Source organism: Ahaetulla prasina, chromosome 2, assembly GCF_028640845.1.
Source record: "Ahaetulla prasina isolate Xishuangbanna chromosome 2, ASM2864084v1, whole genome shotgun sequence".
In the NCBI taxonomy this organism is placed as follows: domain Eukaryota; kingdom Metazoa; phylum Chordata; class Lepidosauria; order Squamata; family Colubridae; genus Ahaetulla; species Ahaetulla prasina.
This window is the reverse complement of record NC_080540.1, coordinates 110,700,276-110,721,398: the sequence shown is the minus strand read 5'-3', so window position 1 is coordinate 110,721,398 and position 21,123 is coordinate 110,700,276. Positions and strand designations below refer to the sequence as shown.

Sequence of the window (21,123 nt, the reverse complement as noted above, 5' to 3'; positions counted from 1 at the left end):
AGTTTGTGGAGGTTTAATTCCACACACCCTTATCTATAGCCAATTTGGGGTGATGGTTAAGACATCAGGCTAGAAACTGGGAGTGAGAGTTCTAGTCCTGCTTTAGGTAGCCTTGAGCCAATCACTCTCTGTCAGCCCTAGGAAGCAGGCAATGGCAAATCATTTCTGAAATCTTTGCAAGAAAAAAGCAGGAACTTGCTTCAGTTGCCTGAGTCAAGACTGATTTGAATCAGAATCAAAAACAAAAATAACCCTTCTTATAGAAAATAGTTTAAAAGATAAAGGACCTTTTTCTTTAAAAAAAAAAATCTCAATACTGGATTATTGTCTTTTTCCAAGTAAAGCTGGTAGCAGTTTTGCAATAATTCTGACATCAGGTAAACCTTCTCTATTTGCCTAAATACTTTAATTAAAGTAAGTCTATTAGCTGTGTTGCTCTCTAGTGGCAATTACGACACTGTTGTTTATTGCCTTATTATTTGTCATTCTATTTGGCTTTTTTGGCTGTTAATTATTCACGTATTGCACATATACTGGTATAAAGAGCAAGTTAGACAGACAGTCTCTTCAAAAGAACTTGACGTAAAAGATCATCATCTTTCAAGGAATTTGTCTTTGTAAGGCCTAAGCAAAGAAAGAATATACTGTACTTTAAGCTCTGTTATGCTGCATACTGTGATTAGATGTCAAAATCTTAAGAAAATGCAATATCAAAGTAGAAATAATAGAGATTAGGAAACACTATTTTATATTTCTCTCCTTAGAGAAAACATATCCAATATCATACCACCAGCAGTTTAATTCCTATTAAAGGAATGATCTAGTCTGACTTATTGGAGATTGGGAATTAATTACCCTCTTGAGGAGGGATTCTCAAGGTATGGTCTAACCTGAATTATTGCAGATGCAGAATTAATTATCCTCTTGAGGAGGGATTCTCAGGGGGTCAGCTTGAAGAGTACAGACAATAGATTTATTGCATGTCAGTCCATACTGTCCTTCCCAGTGGTCTGTAGAATAATGAACTTCTTCCTTCATAGTCCTTTTTTTTTTATTATTGAAAAAGTTTTTTAAAAAAACAAAGACATTTCCCCCCCTTTTTTCCCCCCTCCCTCCCAGAAAACCCCCTTCGCCCCTCCCTTCCCCCGGCTTCCCGGGTCAATCACAAGGTAAAGTTATACATAAACCAAACATAGAATAAAATTTTCCCTTCCAATCCAATTAACCTCATCCAAAGCTTTTCGTCTCCCAACCCCCTCCCCATTACAGAAAATAACTTTCTAATTATTCAAAGGCAATCTGATATTTCTTAATCTGATATCCGTTTTGTAGATAATCATTCCATTTTTTCCATTCAATTAAATATCTTTCCTGCGTATTGTCTTTTAAAAAAGCTGAGAGTTTAGCCATCTCAGCCAAATTAATGACTTTCAGTATCCATTCTTCTATTGTAGGTACCTCTTCCTTCTTCCAGTATTGTCCAATCAACAGTCTTGCTGCTGTTATTAAATTCAGAATCAGTTTAGTCTCAATCCCTGTACAATCCGTTATAATTCCCAAAAGGAAAAATTGTGGCAGGAACTTTATCTTCTTCTTCAGTACATTTTGAATAATCCACCAAATTCTTATCCAAAAGGCCTTAATTTTCTTGCAAGTCCACCAAATATGAAAATATGTAGCCATCACAATCACACCTCCAACATTTCGCTTGGATATTAGGATACATACATGATAATTTTTGGGATCTAAGTGCCATCTATAAAACATCTTATAAAAATTTTCCTTAAATTCTGTGCTTGTGTAAACTTAACATTTCTAACCCAGATTTTCTCCCATGTTTCCAACATTATTGGTTCCTGAATATTCTGTGCCCATTTTATCATACAGTCCTTTACCAAATCCTTTTCCGAATCTATTTCAAGCAACACATTATACAATCTCTTTATATGCTCCTGGGTCTGATTTCTAATTTGCTTTATTAAATTTTCCTCCCTTTGCATTATACCAATTTTTTGATCTTCTTTCCATCTAGCACTTATTTGCCCATATTGAAACCAAGTATAATTCCTCCCTTCTTCATTTAATACCTGTAATGATTTTAATTGCAATCTACCTCCTTCAGCATACAAAAGTTCTTTATAAGTAATCATTTCCTGTTTCTGTTCTATATTTATATTCTCTATTGCATGTCTAGGGCTCGCCCATATAGGAATCTTGTAATCTAATTTATAAGAATATTTTTTCCAGACCCGCAAAAGAGCACTTCTCAACACATGATTCTTAAAAGCCCTATCCACTTTTTTTTTCATAAAATAAATAAATAAATTGAATATAGAAGGTTATGACTTGTTATATGGATGGCATGCATAGTCCTTTAGTTCCAAGATAGGAGCATGACAATTTGCATCCCAGTAATAACTAGAGCCCATCTTCCCATCCCATACATATGTTTAGACTTTTTTGTGCAAAAGTAGCAATTTATAGACATTTATTTATCCTGCTTGACCTTTGCCTAGTTGGACAGGACTAGTTGGCTGTTCTTACAGTACAGCAACTGCTAACCAAATAGATTCCTAACAGGAAATGTAATAGTGGTGTTGTGTTCTGATGTCACCATTTTTTTAATCAGAGGAGGTTTTTTGTAAAAAAAACCTAATAATATAATTGGTTGTCTATTTTTTTAAAAAAGATTATTTATGTCTGAATGGTAAGTGCCAGGAAAAGTACTATATTGGAAGTTTGTGTTACAAGCATAAACCAGATAAATCTATTAATGCTTTCCATTCTATCCAGTCATTTTTTTTTCATTCCATACATGTATTTAGGCAATCATAGAAATATATCACACAGAATAACTTAGTATTATTCTTTATTCAAATTATAACCTTTCTTCTTAAATAATCTAGATCTGAGATTTTTTTAGTGGTCTCCCTCCCAAATACCTAGCTAATTTAGTTTTTGGAGATTAACCAAGGATATACTTCATGATAATTATATTGTAGAAAACATTTTGGTTTAATAGTTAAGGCACCAGAATCTGTGTCTCTCGCCTTAGGCACAAAAAAAGCTACATTACTTTGGGCTAGTTACATTCTCTTAGTCCTAGGAAATAGGCAAGAGCAAACCACTTCTGAAATCTTTCCTGAAAAATGCAGGGATTTGTCCAGACATTCACCAGGAATTAACACTGATTTGAAGACACAAAATAATTAATAACATATAAGCAGGCTCAACCATATTTGAATGGAAATGAAAAATGGGCTGTATGGTATAATAATTGTGAACTGTCTAACATTCCAGCTAGTTCCATTTAAAAAGAAAAAGCATCATTTCAAGAGCCATAATCCATAAAGACCCATATGCCTGGGCAAAGCTGGGTTTTTAAGGACTTGACTTGAGATGGTTTTTAAATCATGGAAGCTACATTAAAGTTTCTCTGAGCAATATTTAAGGTTATGACAAGAAAGTCTGTAAATGAAGCTTTGCTTGTTTTATTCTAATTTGTCAAGGTGTGACTCACTGTACTATGGCATCTTCTAACATTATTTTGCCTTAGAATTTGCTCGATCTTTAGGGACTATTTATGTTGATATTGTTGACATTTAAAATAATATTTATACTTAATGCTGTAACATCAAAATTACTTAGGAAAATTTGTCTGCAAGGATAATGCTGTGATTTTCAATAATCATATGTTTTATATAATTTTCAATAACCATATATTGTTTTAGATAGTGATTTGTTAATGTAATTGATTTCAAATGATCAATTATGGACACTGTGAAAATGGTTGCATTTATTGAAATAATTCTGGCACTATAAAAGTTTGATTCAAATCCAACAGTGGAGATTTTCTTTTTATCAAGATGAAGATGCTTCAGCAAAAATATTTTGCATCTCTAGGAACCTAAAGCCTAAATTATCTCAAATGGTAATTCAGAACAGCATGTATTGCTTTTTTTTTTTTAATTCAAACACCTTTTAAAGCCTGTTTCTTGCTAGTAAAGTCAGCATACCCTTACACAAGTTGGATATTGACCTGCTGTTTTGTTTCCTTTTTTCCATTCAATTATCCAGCTGCGTGTCCAGTTCTCTGCAGTGGCAATGGACAATACACCAAAGGAGCCTGTTTGTGCTACAGTGGCTGGAAAGGGCCAGAGTGTGACATACCCATCAGCCAGTGTATTGATCCGTCATGCGGAGGCCATGGTTCTTGCATTGAAGGGAACTGTGTTTGCTCTGTAGGATACAAAGGCGAAAACTGTGAGGAAGGTAAATGCTACTATACAAACTACATTTGTTCACCTTGTATTGAGTAAAGAGGGTGAGAGGACAAAAGGAAAAATTCCATAATGCTCTGATACACAACTACTATAATAGTCTTGGAGCAGAAGCTCAGGAATTCAGCATCGTCTGTGCTACCGGTTGGTGTGATTTGTATTTATATGCTTCTTTCTTTCTATGTACTTTAGGATCCTAATAATTTGAGCCATTGCAAAATAACACACCACAGGTAAACCTGAGTGATTCTTTTGTTGTGGGGTCTGGATCTATCTTTTCTTTTCTTTGGGGGTATGGATTTTATTGACTGAGCATTTTTAAAGTGCAAAATGCAGAACAAAACAAATAAAAAAGATGGTATACAAAATGGCATAATTGGAAACCTATAAAAGCAAACACTTCAGTCATAATTAATTCAGAAAAAGAGGAGCCAGATTTGAAAGACTACAGGTATCCATGTCACTTAGAGGCCCCATGTAGAGTAAATTATTCTTGTTACACGCAATCACATTGAATTAAAGGAAAGTAAATGGTACACAGAAAGGAAGACAATTTAATGAATTCTAAAAAGCACTTTGTATTGAACATTTAAGTAGCTAAAGTTTTCTGCAAAAGGAGTGGTGGGGGAGGGGGGTGTTTTTGCCAGGAACAGGAGAACAACAAGTTTTAACTAAATTGAAGTGACCAAATATGGCTAGGAATAGGATATTTTGTATGATTTCACTTAATTAATTTTTGTCCCTTGTAATGCTTAAAATGGAAAGCCCTCCAGAAGAAGACAGTTATTAGAAGCCAGCATCAGTTTGCCAAATACAGATCATGCCAGAAAAACTTTATTTAGTCACTTTGACAAAGGGATTAAATTAATGGATAAAGGAAATGCTGTGAACATAGCTTAATTAGACTTCAGTAAGGCATTTCACAAAGCAGACCATAGTCTACTTCTTGGTAAGACAATGTGGAATAGACAATATCACCACTAGACAGATTTGTAACTGGCTGACCAACAGCACTTAATGGCTAGCCCAAAATGGAACTTGGAGGAAACCATGCAGTGGGTTACTACAAGGTTCTGACTTAGGCCCAGTACGCTTCAACATCTTCAAAAATGACTTAGATGAGTGGATAGAAAGAGGACTCATCAAATTTTCAGACACAGAGTTGGCCAGTATACCTAACAATTTAGAAGATAGATTTATTTTTTTATTTTATTTTCTTTTATTCAATTTTTATACCGAACTTCTCCCGAAGGACTCAGGGCGGTGTACAGCCAAGTAAAAAATCACAGTATAAATATTAAAATATTAAATTAAAACAAACATATTATAAGGTGGCCAAATTTAAAACCATTTAAAACATTAAAATATAAATAACCCCAATAAAATTTTAGGCCAGTCCCGCTTGAATAAATAGGTGCGTTTTCAGCTCACGGCGATTTGAGATTCAGAAGGATCTTGACAGACTTCAGCACTGGGCTAAAACTGAAAATGATTGAAAACAACCTAAAACTGTTTTCAAAAATAAAGATTATTTATGAAGAGGTGCAGAACTGAAATTACATATCCTAAAATCATTGATATACCCCAAAAATGTATAATTCTTTTTACCAAAATGTGCATTTTTGCTATAGTCTAAATGTCTGGTTATGATTGCTATTTTAGACCTTGATTTAACAAGTAAATAATAGATTATTAAATCTCCCACAACTGCACCAGGAGACAAAAGCCTGTGTCTTTTTCCTTTCTCTATTTCTATGGAGAAAATTTTGCAAATATACATTAATATAATCCATTCTGGAATCCTTTTCAAAATAACAGTATTTTAGGAGAGTCTCAATATGTGCATTTAGTTCAGGAAAACCTAGTCAAATATTTATGCCTTAAAGAGTCCTTAATTCCAGTGCTTTATTCATTGTGTTTAAGAAATAATTATAAAATTAATACAAATTTTCCTTTGGAAAATTTCTAAAGTAGTTGTTGAAAAGAAATTCTAAAGAAAAAAATTGTTCCATAGCTTTTTGGACTTTATAGTATGCAAAAATTATACCCCAGGACAATATTCTTTGATCAGCAGTTTCATGATACTGGCATTTCCCTCTTCCCATAAATCTGTGCACGGATTCACTGTCATGTACATGTGTGTATTTGGGTGTGTGGTATAAATATATCAACACACATTGGACCTGATACCGTCCTGGTCAAATACATATGTCCTTCAAAAAAAAGAGAGCAGGGTCTGGACACAACTATTAATTAAAACTAATTTCCAGTAAAATAGGGAAATAAATTGATTCTTATCTGTATATACCACCCAATATCTGTTACACACACACACACACACTTCTTTTACAATAAAATCAGGGGTGAAGTGCTCCTGGTTCGGACCGGATCAGCTGATCTGGTAGCGATGGCGGCAGATGTTCAGAGTACCAGTAGCAAAAATCCCTGGGCCCCCACACCCACGTCCACCCAATGCCCGGTTTCTCGCTTCCCCGCTTGCTGCTTCTTTTAAAAAATGCTTTTAAAAGGTTCTGATGGTCACAGCTGAGCTGCCTGATCATCAGAGCCTTTTTTTTACTTTTAAAAGCATTTTTTTGGGTAACCTAATTGGCTGAATAGGTTGTAAAAATATGCTTTTAAAATGTTAAAAAAAGGCTCTGATGATCCACAGCTGAGCCGCGCGATTGTCAGAGCCTTTTTTTTCACTTTTAAAAGCATTTTTTTACAATCTATTTGGCTGAATAGGTTGTAAAAAAATGCTTTTAAAGTAAAAAAAAAGATCATGCGCCACAGCTGATCATACACAAACACATTTGTGCGCTGTTCTACTTACCTCATGCCTCCTTTTGGCATGCACTGCGTGCGCGCGCACCTTGCATTTGGTGCATGGTGTGCACTGCTAGCGAACCAGTAGTAAATTGGTTCAAATTTCACCACCTGTATAAAATATATAAAAATGCACTGCAAACCTTTCCTCCTATTTCCAGTAGAAAAGAAGAAAAAATGAAAATGAAAATGGATATAAGATATAAAGAAAGAGAAGCTGTCTATGGATAGGAAAGAAAAAGGGGAGACCAAAAATGAATAGAGTTGAGGCAGGGAAGGGATAATTTTAAAAGTGAAGCTCTATATAGGAATTTCAAAAAGGGTTAAGGATAAATTTCCTTTCCCAGAACTAGCTAATCTTCAAAGGCACTCCCATATGTTCTTTTTGTTATATACTGTATATATATTATTTTTTTCAATGAATGTAAGATAGATGCCTCCTCAATTCACCAAAATTATTTGGGGAAACAAACTTGTCCTCATAGGAAAAACGCAGTATATAAACATCACATTTATGATTATCTTTTAGCTTTTCTTTACAAACCTATTTCATCCTGTTTTTAACCTCAAACTAGTTTTCATCTCCAAGTTCTTTCCTCAAGAAAAGAAATACTGTAAACTGTAACAGGTTTATTATCTTTATAGGTAGTGCAATTCCTTTGTACAGAATAATAAGAATGCTATTCTTATTAAAGTCCCTCTGTGACTGCTCAAGTCTGACCTCTATATATTTGGCTGCTCAGAAAGAATGAACAAATGATTTAATCAGGAGCAAGAAAAGATAAGGAATTAGAAAGATCAATGGATTTTAGAAACCATGTATTTCTAACATGGTTTCATATTAGTGTTGTGACCCAGGCCCAAGTAGGTAGTAATAAACTTAGTCCGTGGAAAAACAAACTTTATTCAAACAGCTGGGAATTACTTCATTCCCAGCATCATTCAACTCAAAGTAAAACAAATGTCTCACAACACAAATTCCTCAGTTATCTCACAAACCTTAGTCCAATTAGGCAAACTGCCAAAGGCCCTTCCTGGTAAACGTCCAGAAGCCACAAAAACAAAGACGTAGACGAAGCAGAAGACGAAGCAGAAGACACAGCTACAACAATGTTTTCCGGCAAAGCTGAAACACCAGTGCTGGTCTGTTATAAGCCTTATGAGTGGAGCCAATCATCTCTTGGCCCTACTCCTGAGTTGTCCTCTCTGCTTGAGCTGCTCTTGCCTTCTGGCAGCTCTTCTCATGCGTGCATTAGCAACAGACTCCTCCTGTTCCTCTGCCTCACTACTATCAGTCTCTGGAGGCTCTGGAGTCCGCACCTCACTTCCCAATGGCCCTGGCCTCACCTCAGTCTTATCACTGTCCGACTCAGTTGCCAGCTCCGTAGGCTGCTGACAGACCACAATACTTAGAAAAAAATATAGAACATTCAGAAAAATGACAAGAAAGGTTAACGTAGCCTTTTCCATGCATCATTTAATAAACCAGAATTCCATAACATTGGCACTGTCTCTTCAAAATAATTTTCATTTTGTTGGGACTGTGCAAAATTCTTTAGGAGATACTAGGTTAGGTGTATATAAAATAAATTCTTAGGCATTTGTTTATTAGTTTAAAACGTTTATTTCATGTAACAATAACAACAACAGCAAAACAAATAAACATATCTGATTTTTTATTAAAGAGTTAAAAAAATCTTCTCTATCGATTTGCGCTTTTAAAAAGAATGGACTGAGGTTGATTCATATGCTACTTTCTAGCTATGAAATGGAATTGGATACTGTAGGTCAGCACTTTTTTTTCTGTTAGCTTTTTATTTCAGATATTCATCATAGTCATATTGTTCAAACAATTTACCTGAAATGGCCATGGCACTGAAATCGATATATGTGATACACAAATTTTTGCTGCATACACTGTTGCTCTATTAAAATTGCACACAACCCACCCACCCCCGAAATAGCTAACTTGTCAAGCTTCATTTAGTGCAATTTGGGGTAGAAATTGAGTAAAATTAACAAATTAGGTTAGTTTAATAGTATTTTTGTTGTTGAGTTTATAGCTGTGCAATTTTTCAAAGGTATTTAACTTTCTAAGTATAATTCTTAGCCCAAGGGAATTTTGCATAACATGGTATTGGAAAAATGCCTTGACCTTTTTTGTCCTTGTGTGATTGAATATATGTATTCTACCTTTAAGACCGTTTTTCTTAAGGTGGAAAAGTGAGAATGTCATAACTATGGAAACGCTGTTACTAGGTTTGAGCTAATAACTTAGGCCCCAAAGATCTCATGTATTCTGAATCTCACATTGTTGATTTTCTATATACTGTATGCTAAATCATTTTAAGATCATAGACTTCAAAAAGAAATACGTTCTTATGCAAGTTGTTTTTTTCATTCTGTGAAACATCATAGTGTGATTGGCCATTCACATATTTATTAATCCAAATCAAAGATCTTTGCATGGGGTTGGCTTTTCTCATAATATCAAAGTATTCCAAAAATTATTTATTTTTTAAAAGATACACTAGGCTTGATCTCATCTGGGTTATCTCTTTGTGGACAATACCTATGTTAGCTGCTGACCAGTAGGAAAGTGATGGCTAACCTATTCTGGACTGAGAACCCAAAGCATGCGCAAATGTGTGAATATGCCCGAACCCCCAAAATGCAATGCGCACATACGCCCCACCCCACGCATGTGCACGCAGCCCCTACATGCGTCCATGCATGTGTGCATGGCCCCGCACATGTGGCCCACCCCCGCGCATGCACAGCAGATTCCTGAAGACCAGCTGGCCAGCAGGAGTAGTGCGTGCATGCACAGCGGAGCTGAACTGGGGCAACAGCTTGTGTGCCATCAGAGAGGGTGCTGTGTGCCACCTATGACATGTGTGTCGTAGGTTTTTCCGTCACGGCAATATGGCTCAGTTTCATTATTAGAGTACACTTTCGCATAAGTATGCTTCATACTAGATGTTCTGTATTGCGCCTTTTAACAGCAGTTGAATCCACAGGCTAGCACTTGTTGATTATATACTGAATTCAATTTTATAGATATCATGCCCTGAGAGTTCCTAACTTGCAGCAAGGGTGGTCACAGAGAATTTTTCTAAATGCTGTCATCCTTTTCAATCAAGACAAAAATCAATCATGCAATGCCCCCTACTGGTCAGTACCTATTATAACTCCTAAAGCTATATGAGCCCCCCCCCTTCCCAATTTAAGAGCAGAAGCTCTTGAGAACTCTGAGGCCCAGACCAATGGAAATCAGAAAACACTTTATTATAAGAAAAATAATTATTAATTATTATAAAATATTAATAAATATTATTAATAATAATATTAAATTTTGTTTGCTTCATAATGTTATCCCGACTCAATGCTGCCTAATGTGCCCTTTGCCCAGATTTAACACACCATGGAAGAAATTGTAAAATAAACTCCTTTCTATTGAAGAACGGACACAGCAAAAATATTTCAAGTTTATGGATAGGTTAATCACATTTTTTTGTAACTGTCATTTCAATAGTACCAGAGCCTAATTCCCAATAATATGCTTCCCTTTTTAACAATCTACTTCTTGTTCGAACAACACATTTTTAACTACGGTATGTGCAAAACTTTTCCTGTTTGTGCATTATACCTTATCCCATAATATACATCAGGTTACAATTTAGCAAGCTAAAGAGCTTATGCCTTGTCCTATGCCTGAACTTTAATTAGACTTTAATTGGACTTTTTTGGGGGGGATTTGGGTCTTCTCTACCAATAAGACTAACTTATAAAGATTTAAATAGCAATTGAGGGCACACAAACAAAAATAAAGGAATTAAGTGTGTGGTAATGCCAAAAGAGACAATGCAATCCTGAGCTATATCAACAAAAGTCCAGATCATGGGAGGTGATCGTTTTACTCTGTGATGCATTGGTTACACCGCACCTGGAACACACATCCAATTTCATCGTCAGATCTTTATTATGGTAAAAAATTAGCAAATTTTGTCAAATTTTGCTGGATGCTGAGGAACTAGAAAGAGCACAAAGAACAACAAAAATGCTGAGGGGCTATATCTTATGAAGAATTGTTAAAATAACTGGGTAAGTTTAGACTAAAGAAAAGAAATCTAAAGGGAGATGTGATGTGTGTCTTTCATTACTTCTTGAACAATTGTCACAAAGAAGAGGGGTGGATTTATTCTCTGTTGTGCATCATAGTAAGAAAAGAAGCAGTTACCAGAAACATTCAGAGAGAGATCCAAACTCGAAATAAAAATATCCTTACTAGGATTGCTATTAAGCAGTGGAACAGTTCCTGTAATCGTGGGAGTTCTATCATAGGAGATTTTCAAGCAGAGGGTTAGGGTGTGTTTTTTTAATGACCTTGTAATTCCTTGCATTGGGGTGCAGTCAGGGTTACTGAATGGAGCTGAGTGTTTACTGGCCAGATGCCCTTCCTGATATCTACATGGAACTTACAACAGGTATTTTCTCTTTGCGCTCAGACAGAAAAATATATACTATTATCTAGAGGGAGGGAGGGAGGGAGGGAGAGAGGGAGAAAGGAAGGAAGGAAGGAAGGAAGGAAGGAAGGAAGGAAGGAAGGAAGGAAGGAAGGAAGGAAGGAAGGAAGGAATTAATTCTGGTACTCTTCCAGCTTCCCACAAAGAAACTCAATGGAACAGCCATCAGAAAGTTGCTCCTACTTTTATCAATAGTCATTCTGTTTCTGTTTAGGTTATTATTATTAGTGTATGGCATTGTTACATTAGCCAGGAGATCACAATGTTATTGCAGAGTAGTAGTTTGGCTCAGGGGTGAAATGCTCCCCATTTGGACTGGCTTGGCTGATCCAGTAGCGATGATGGCTGGTGGTTCAGAGAACCAGTAGCAATCATCTCTGGTGCCCCCCCCCACCCGGTGGCCCGCTCAACAGGTGTACTGGGGCCGCCTTGCTTGGCACCTCCATGCACTGCACTTGGAAGGGGCCGCCGCCGCCACCAGTCTCATTGCCACCGCTTTCAGCCCCCTCTCTCCCCGCCTGTCTACAGACGTCCACCTGCTCTCCTGGAGCATTGCCACACCATCGCCGTTCACTTTCTTCCTTCTCCTGCCATGAAACGAAAGGTGGCAATGGTGCTTTGGGAGGGCAGGTGAACATATTCATTATAGTTGTCAGCTGCAGACGTCTGCCTGCCCTCCTGAAGTACCACCATGGTGAACAAAATAACCCCATTGCACCGCGCCTCCTCCTGCAGCCAAATGGGCCCAGCCATGAATGCCCTTTCCTCAAATGGGTTGTGCATGGAGCGCTTGGGGAGTGAGCAAGCAAGAGTGCTCTCCAACCTCTGTTTTTCTATATGTGTGTGAGGGAGGGAGGAAGGGAGCAATCTAAAGCCGAGGCACCCAAACTTCTGGCAGCAGTAGGGGCAGCTTCTGAGCAGTCCTGAGTCAGCCATCTCCACCTGAGTCTTTTTCCAGTGGCCAGCCTGGTGAGGAAACACATGACCTCGGCTTTGCACTTGAGGAAGTGAGTGAGAGTGGTGTGGCAGCAGCTTCTCTGCTCAGCCCTGACAAGCTATGCATCCATGGTGCCCGCACCAGCATCCTGAGAGAAACAGAGAAGATCATTGCTTGCAAGCAGACAACCTGAGGTAGCAAGCATACGCCATGCCGTGGGAAAAATGAGAGGCCCTGTAGTCCCGCAGAGCCTGCTGCTGCTTGAGTGGGGTGGGGGGGGGAGGAGAACAGCGAGATTCAGGGAGTAGGTCAGGTGGAACTGGCTGACTCAGGGCTGCTCAGAAGCTGCCCCCACCACTGCCAGAAGTTTGGGTGCCTCGGCTTCAGATCATTCCCTCCCTCCCTCACACACACACACACACACACACACACACAAACAGAGGTTGGAGAGCTCTCTTATTCACTCTCTCTTCAAGCGCCCCATGCACAGCCCATTTGAAAAAAGGGCATGGACGTTTGGGCGCGTTTGGCTGCAGGAGGAGACTCAGGTGGAAAACGGCTTTTTCTGCAGCATCCGCTGCCGCTCTTGGGATCGCCCTGCAAGAGGGAGGCTCTGCCTTTGCAGAAATAGCGGATTGGTGGGAGGAGTATGTGTGGCCCTCTGGGATGGAGAGCAGAGAGAAGAGAAGGCTCCGTGGTTCACTTGGGCAGTCAAGCCAGAGGGAAACTCAAAGCGTTGGGGCTTCAGAAAGGCAGAATGTGCCTCAGAATGTGCAGCTCCTGGCTCTAGCAGTGAGTGATGTGAGTGATGTCAAGTTGGCCATGCCCACCTGGTCACATGACCACCAAGCCATGACCACCAAGCCACACCCACAGAACCAGTAGCAAAAAAAAAAAAAAAGATTTCATCTCTGGTTTGGCTGCCAATTTTTACCAGTTCTGCTGTAAGACATGCTTACGTGCTTCCCATGTTGGTTGATGACCTCTGGAGGGCCAGGGACAGGGGTTATTCCTCTGCCCTGGTCCTATTAGATCTCTCAGTGGCTTTTGATACCATCGACCATGGTATCCTGCTGCACCGGTTAGGGAGTTTGGGAGTGGGAGGCACCGTTTATCGATGGTTCTCCTCCTATCTCTCTGACCGGTCGCAGACGGTGTTGGCAGGGGGGCAGAGATCGACCGCGAGGCCCCTCACATGTGGGGTGCCGCAGGGGTCGATTCTCTCGCCTCTCCTGTTCAACATCTATATGAAGTCGCTGGGTGAGATCATCAGTGGCTTTGGGGTGAGGTACCAACTGTACGCTGACGACACGCAGCTGTACTTTTCCACCCCAGGCCATCCCAACGAAGCTATTGAAGTGCTGTCCCGGTGTCTGGAAGCTGTACGGGTCTGGATGGGGAGAAACAGGCTCAAACTCAATCCCTCCAAGACGGAGTGGCTGTGGATGCCGGTACCCCGGCTGCAGCCGCAGCTGAGTGTTGGGGGCGAATCACTGGCCCCAGTGGAAAGGGTGCGCAACTTGGGCATCCTCCTGGATGGGCGGTTGTCTTTCGAAGATCATTTGACGACCGTCGCCAGGAGAGCTTTTAACCAGGTTAAACCAGGTTCGCCAGTTGCACCCCTTCCTTGACCGGGATGCCTTATGCACGGTCACTCATGCTCTTGTTACCTCTCGCTTGGATTACTGCAATGCTCTCTACATGGGGCTCCCCTTGAAGAGCACCCGGAGGCTTCAGTTAGTTCAGAATGCAGCTGCGCGGGTGATAGTGGGAGCCGCAGGTGACTACCTTTAAAGCGCTCCATGGCTTAGGGCCAGGGTACTTACGGGACCGCCTGCTGTTACCGAATGCCTCCCACCGACCTGTACGCTCGGACAGAGAGGGACTCCTTAGGGTGCCGTCAGCCAAGCAATGTCGGCTGGCGGCCCCCAGGGGGAGGGCCTTCTCTGTGGGGGCTCCCACCCTTTGGAACGAACTTCCCCCTGGACTTTGTCAACTGTCGGACCTTCGGACTTTCCGCCACGAGCTGAAGACCTATTTGTTTATTCGTGCAGGACTGGCATAGGATTTTAAAAGTTTTAATGTTTTAATATTTCATAATTTTATGGGGTTTTATCATTTTAATGTTTTAATTCGGCCATCTGTGTAATAAGTTTTTTAAGTCATTGTTTTATGTGTATATTGTTGTCGTTTTTATCTTGGCTGTAAACTGCCCTGAGTCCCTCGGGAGAAGGGCGGTATAAAAATTTAATAAATAAATAAAATAAATAAATAAAAGTACATCTTTGGAGGGCAAGGTGGCTTCGCACCAGAAAAAAAGTATGCTCTTCCTGCAGTGTCATCCTAGCCCCCCTCCTTTCCCGGATCTATCTTGCAAAAAGGCACTGCAGCCGAAAAAGTTCAAAGTTGGCAGGAATCAGACTGCCTGCATGAAGCACCAACTTGCCTCCCCACCAAAGTGGCCCCTATTTATCTACTTGCATAGAACATGCTTTCAAACTGTTAGGTGGACAGAAGCAGAGGTGACTGAGGGAGTTCATCCCAACATGCAGTGCTAGAATTTGAAGTGGTAGAGCAGAAACCATCTCCAACGATACTAAGCCACTGAGCCAGTGGTGGGTTTCAAAAAAAATTACTACTGGTTCTGTGGGTGTGGCTTGGTGGGTGTGGCATGGCTTGGTGGGTGTGGCTTGGTCGGCATGGCAGGGGAAGGTTACTGCAAAATCCCCATTTCCTCCCAATCAGCTGGGACTCGGGAGGCAGAGAATAGATGGGAGTCAGAATTTTTACTACCGGTTCTCCAGAACTGGTCAGAACCTGCTGAATCCCACCTCTGCATTGAGCCTTCACACTCTTTTCTGTTTATCTAAGGAAATATATCTGAAACAGTAACCCAACAGGCCACAGATTGTCTATGTTTTTTAAGTATTTAGGAGAATCCATTCTCAGAATAGTTTATAACCAGTTTTACACTTTTGGACCATACTTAAGAAAGGCAGATTTATTTTTTTGTGACTAAGTGACTAACAAACAGGAAGCAGCAGGTGAAGCTAAGCAAGATCACATCAAATACCTGTACAATTAGCACAGGGGCCCCCCAAGGCTGTGTGCTCTCCCCACTTCTCTTCTCTCTGTATACCAATGACTGCATCTCCAACGATCCATCTGTTAAGCTACTGAAGTTCGCAGATGACACAACAGTGATTGGTCTCATTCGAGACAATGACAAATCCGCATATAGATGAGAGGTCAAACGACTAGCCTTGTGGTGCAACCAAAACAATCTGGAACTGAACACACTCGAAACCGTAGAAATGGTGGTAAACTTTAGGAGAAACCCTTCCATACTTCCACCTCTCACAATACTAGACAACACAGTATCAACAGTAGAAAACTTCAAATTTCTAGGTTCTATCATATCGCAAAATCTAAAATGGACAGCTAACATCAAAAACATCATTAAAACAGGACAAAAGAATGTTCTTTCTGCACCAATTCAGTAAGCTCAAACTGCCCAAGGAGCTGCTGATTCAGTTCTATAGAGGAATTATTGAGTCTGTCATTTGCACCTCTATAACTGTCTGGTTCGGTTCTGCAACCCAACAAGAAAAACACAGACTTCAGAGGATAATTAGAACTGCAGAAAAAACAATTGCTACCAACCTGCCTTCCATTGAGGACCTGTATACTGCACGAATCAAGAAGAGGGCCGTGAAAATATTTACAGACTCCTCGCATCCTGGACATAAACTGTTTCAACTCCTACCCTCAAAACGACGCTATAGAGCACTGCACACCAGAACAACTAGACACAAGAACAGTTTTTTCCCGAAGGCCATCACTCTGCTAAACAAATAATTCCATCAACACTGTCAAACTATTTACTGAATCTGCACTACTATTAATCTTCTCATAGTTCCCATCACCAATCTCTTTTCACTTATGACTGTATGACTATAACTTGTTGCTGGCAATCCTTATGATTTATATTGATATATTGACCATCAATTGTGTTGTAAATGTTGTACCTTGATGAACGTATCTTTTCTTTTATGTACACTGAGAGCATATGCACCAAGACAAATTCCTTGTGTGTCCAATCACACTTGGCCAATAAAAATTCTATTCTATTCTATTCTATTGTACTTGTGGTTGTTTGTCCATTTTATCTTATATGATTACAGGATAAATTTGAATGTGTCATCTTGAGCTTTGGAGAAAGAAGAGAGATTTATTTATTCATTTATTTATTTAGAACATTTATTTTGCCGACTATTCAGACATGGTGACTCGAGGCGGCTCACAGGACATAAAGATATAAAGCTAATTAAATAAATAAGTAAATATCATGCTTAAGGTCAGGGCTGGTTAATAACTGTACCATCTAGAATTGTGTCTGATATGATTGCCTGGGAACAATCAATTATTAAATTGATTAATGGAAGAAAAATACATTTCTGCATGCTTTGAAAAGTACTTGAAAGTGCTACAAACCCCCTAGAAGCACAGTACCTCTCTACTGTACATTAAATCAATCCAACTGCTGCCTGAGTTGGAAGTAGTTAAAAATTGTATTACTGTAGTGAGTGAACTCCTTAAAGCAACCACAACTCTTTTTCAGTTGTGCAGAGAAGTGTGAAGAAAGGTAATAGACAGGTGCTCTTCTCATACAAAGTCCTAAGGACATCTTCCAAATCATTTTCAATCCATGTAAAGCCCTAGCGAAAAGCAGTACAATATTTAATGAAGTTTTTGTTTGAAGTCCAGGTAGGTAATGTTCAACAAACCAATAAAGCAAGATTTTTTTTAATAGAAATAACAACCCAAAATATTTAGAACAACTGGAAAGTAAATAAGAACAAACAAAACATTTCATATCTTCAATAGCTTGTTTTTAGCTGAAAGGTTTGGGGCATGGAACTGACTGCTGAGAAAGAGATATTAAGAAATCCTTTGTTTAATAGTTAGTAAAACTAGAGGTATTTTTTTCTCAATTGTAAAATCTGGATAACCAGGTGTACGAAGGAAGGAAGGGTTTTTGCATACCAATTATAACAATCTGAAACAGATTGAAAAAATATGCTTGATTATGTTTGAAAATTTGATTCTTATTTTTCTTTCTTACTGATATAGAAAACAGAACACAGATTCATAGGACTGGAGGGGACCTTGGAGATCTTCTAGTTCAACCTGCTGCTCAAGGCAGGAAATTTTATGCAGTCTTGGTCAAATGGCTGCCCAGTCTATTTTTGAAAACCTTCAGTGACAAAGCACCCACAATTCCAGGAGCAAGCAATCCCACTGATTAGTTGTTCTTACTGTCAGGAAAATTTCTTCTTACTTCTAGGTTGGATGATTTAATGAGCTTTAATGAGCTTCCACCCCATACTTCTTGTGCTTTGGAGTGCTTTGGAGAATAAGTCAACCTCCTCTTCTCTATGACAGCCCCTCAAATACTGGAAGACAGTGATCATGTCCCCCAAAACCTTTGCTTCAAAAGCTTAGATATACATAGCTCTCGATTATTCATCAATATGATTGAGCCTCCAGACTCTTTATCATCTTTGTTGTTCTCTCTGCACACTTTCTAGAATCTCAGCATCTCTTCTGTATCATGGTGACCAGAACTACACCCTATCTTCCATCCAAAATGCACTCAAAACAATTAACAATATAATGGGATAAATCCAAAATCTTTAAGATATGACATTTTTTAAATAGCCATTGAATAAAATAAAATACATACATGGACAATAATATAATGGCACTTGCTAGATCAAAATCAAATTCAGCAAGAAATCAGCTCAAGCAGCAATTCTCTCACTATTTGAATAAATATTCCTTGCTAGCAAGCATAGAGGTAGGACAGGTGAGTTTAACCTGACCTCCCTGAAAACAGAAACTCAGAATCTTATCATAATCCCCACGTTCTTGCTATGTATGTCCTTTTCTGACAAAACCAAACTTTGTTTCCCTGATAATTGGTACAGTTGTTTCAGTATTTTGCACATCTATTGAGTCTTAACTGCTTTGGTATACGAGTTATGGTTTCGGGTAACTATTTAGAAGTGGCTCTTTCAGAAGGGACCTTTAGAAGCGACCATTAACAGGAAGATTTGAGTCTTTTTTCCCTTCAAGGAGAAGTTGTGCATCATATGCTTTTATTAGTATGCCAGTCATATTGGGTTGTTGTTTATTATATCAGATTGTACTTTTCATTTTAACCTTTTTACTGTATCTGGAGTTTTTTAAACCATTCAGAGTAACATTTGACTGGAATGACAGATAAGTCTTAGTAAATAAGTAAAAGTGTGTATGTATACACACACACATACCATTTATTCTAGTCTCTAAGCCACACAGCATTATTCTGTATGTGTTAACATAGAAGTGCTGGGATTTTAACTATTTCTCCTGCAGATTTCAAGAGTTCAAAGAGTATTTAATCTCTGCTTGCGGCTTTCCTATTTGATAACTGGTTTATTGCCAGTTGAACCTTACTTTTCTAGTGGAATTTCTTCCTGAATACATCTCTTTACACATTTTTCTGTCATTTTATAATCCTGTTTGGAAAAGGTTTCAATATACTCTTTCCAAAAATGTTAGACCTACTTATTTATTTAGTTAGTGTCATCATTCATCTCACAGCTTTGACTCTACTAGCCGACAAACATAAAAATAATTAAAATAGTTCAAACACAATTCAAAGAAAATATTAAGTACAAATAGCAGCCAAGAAACATTATGATCTGTCAGGGTCAACATAGCCAGAAAAAGGGACTCTTGTCATACTTTGCATACTTGCAGGCATATTAGCAGGTCTTCAGATTCTTTTGAAAGACCAATAGGCTAACACCTAATCTCAGAGAGGAGAATCAGCGGTGTGTTTCACATACTCTTACCACCGGTTCGCCGTGCACTTACAAGCTCATTGTGCTCATGCACGCGCCTTCTGTGCATACGCCTGGCCTTCTGCACATGCACTTTGCTTATACGCACGCCTTCCGCATATGCGCTCGGCCTCAAAAACATGGCTAGATAGGACGACATTACACCGGGGCAAGTGGGCAGGCCCACCCACAGTCGCCACTACCAGTTCGCCTTAACCGATCCAAACCGGCTGAATACTACCTCTGAGGAGAATGTTCCAGAAGTCAGGCACTACACCAGGAAATTTAAATCAATACATTTATAATTTTTATTATAAAAATATTTTACATTTGAAATAGAATCTGTGGCACAGTCACATTTTAGTGTATGTTTTCCTATATCTTACAGTGTGTCTGCTTTCTTTTTCTTGTTAATTATCCATTTGTGGACACTCATTCATAATCACCCACTGATAATAACTAGCTCTTTTTTTCATGTTGTATTTAGTATCACTTGCAATTTGTTACAGAGGTTTACAGTGTCTTCCTCCTGAATGTGTGCAGGAGATACATATGCTACTATAACATGACATTTGTAAAAGACAGAAAATTTTCACTTATTCAGGTATAGCAGAACAAATACTCTGTGTTTTTTGAGTTTCAGTGGCAATCAATTCCTGCAGATGACTCTTGCCCTGATCGTCTGAGTTCAGAATAAGAAGGGCCAAGTCTATCTATAAAATAAATAAAAACTTAGAAAGACAGGTCTCTGACAGGCATCCATATTCTTTGATAACACTAGGAGCCTCTTTTTTGCAATCTTAGTTCATAAGAGAACCAGAAGAATGAGAAGGTCAAGCTTTCTGTTTGTGGCACTGATCTCATTTGGAAAGCTTCAGTGGCACTAGGATTAAAATTTTATTCCTGCTTGCCTGAGAGTAATCTTCTAATATTTAAGAAATGTTGGTTCTGTGAAGGAAAGTATCAGTCTTTAGAAATATTATAGCAGAATGGCATGTTATTCAAGTTGTAATAAGGGATTAGCACAATTAGGGGGCTGGAATTGTATTAGTAGGTATAATCAAAATTAGAGGAAGATAAAAAATTATAGATCACAACTCTTTCTAAGAAAATGCCTCCCTCCTCCCTTTCTCTCTCCCTCTCCTTCCCAAACACAAATCCACACATGCAAAAAAATTTCTCCATTCCTCCACTTCTGGTCAGGAGAGGAATTAAATAGATAATATTTTAATAAATTTAAATCAGCATAATCTATTGAAGTATACTTCTGAGTTCTAAGGGGATTAACTGAAGAAATTGAAAGCCATTAGCAATTTTTTTATGGTTTTTGGAAGTCAGATGAAGAGAAGTAGAAAACAAAGAGAAGGTTCAAATTTACAACAGATGTTTTTATGATATTGGAGGAAAATAAGATAATTATTAGAAACCAACAAGCAGAGAAGATTAAGCTTGTTGTGCTAAATAAATTTATCATAAACTACTTGAACTCACTGCAACAAAATGCACTTAACCTAATATATTTCCTCCTTCAATCCAAGGGTGATGTCTAATGTCAATTAAAGAATCATGGCCTCCACTTTTCCTCTTTTAACTAAATAGTAATATATAATTAAGTGGCATAGATAGTAATCAGTATTTAGAGTCCTCTTCAGAAATGTTTAGTT

The 21,123-nt window shown here is 38.6% G+C and overlaps 1 protein-coding gene across 1 annotated transcript in view; it reads left to right on the top strand.

Moving 5' to 3' along the window:
* TENM2 (teneurin transmembrane protein 2) overlaps positions 1 to 21,123 on the top strand; it is a 970,061-nt gene that overhangs the window by 780,319 nt on the left and 168,619 nt on the right. Inside the window, exon 13 of the mRNA XM_058167878.1 lies at positions 4,078 to 4,272. Coding sequence (XP_058023861.1) covers positions 4,078 to 4,272 — 195 coding nt within the window. The remainder of the gene's footprint in view (positions 1 to 4,077; positions 4,273 to 21,123) is intronic.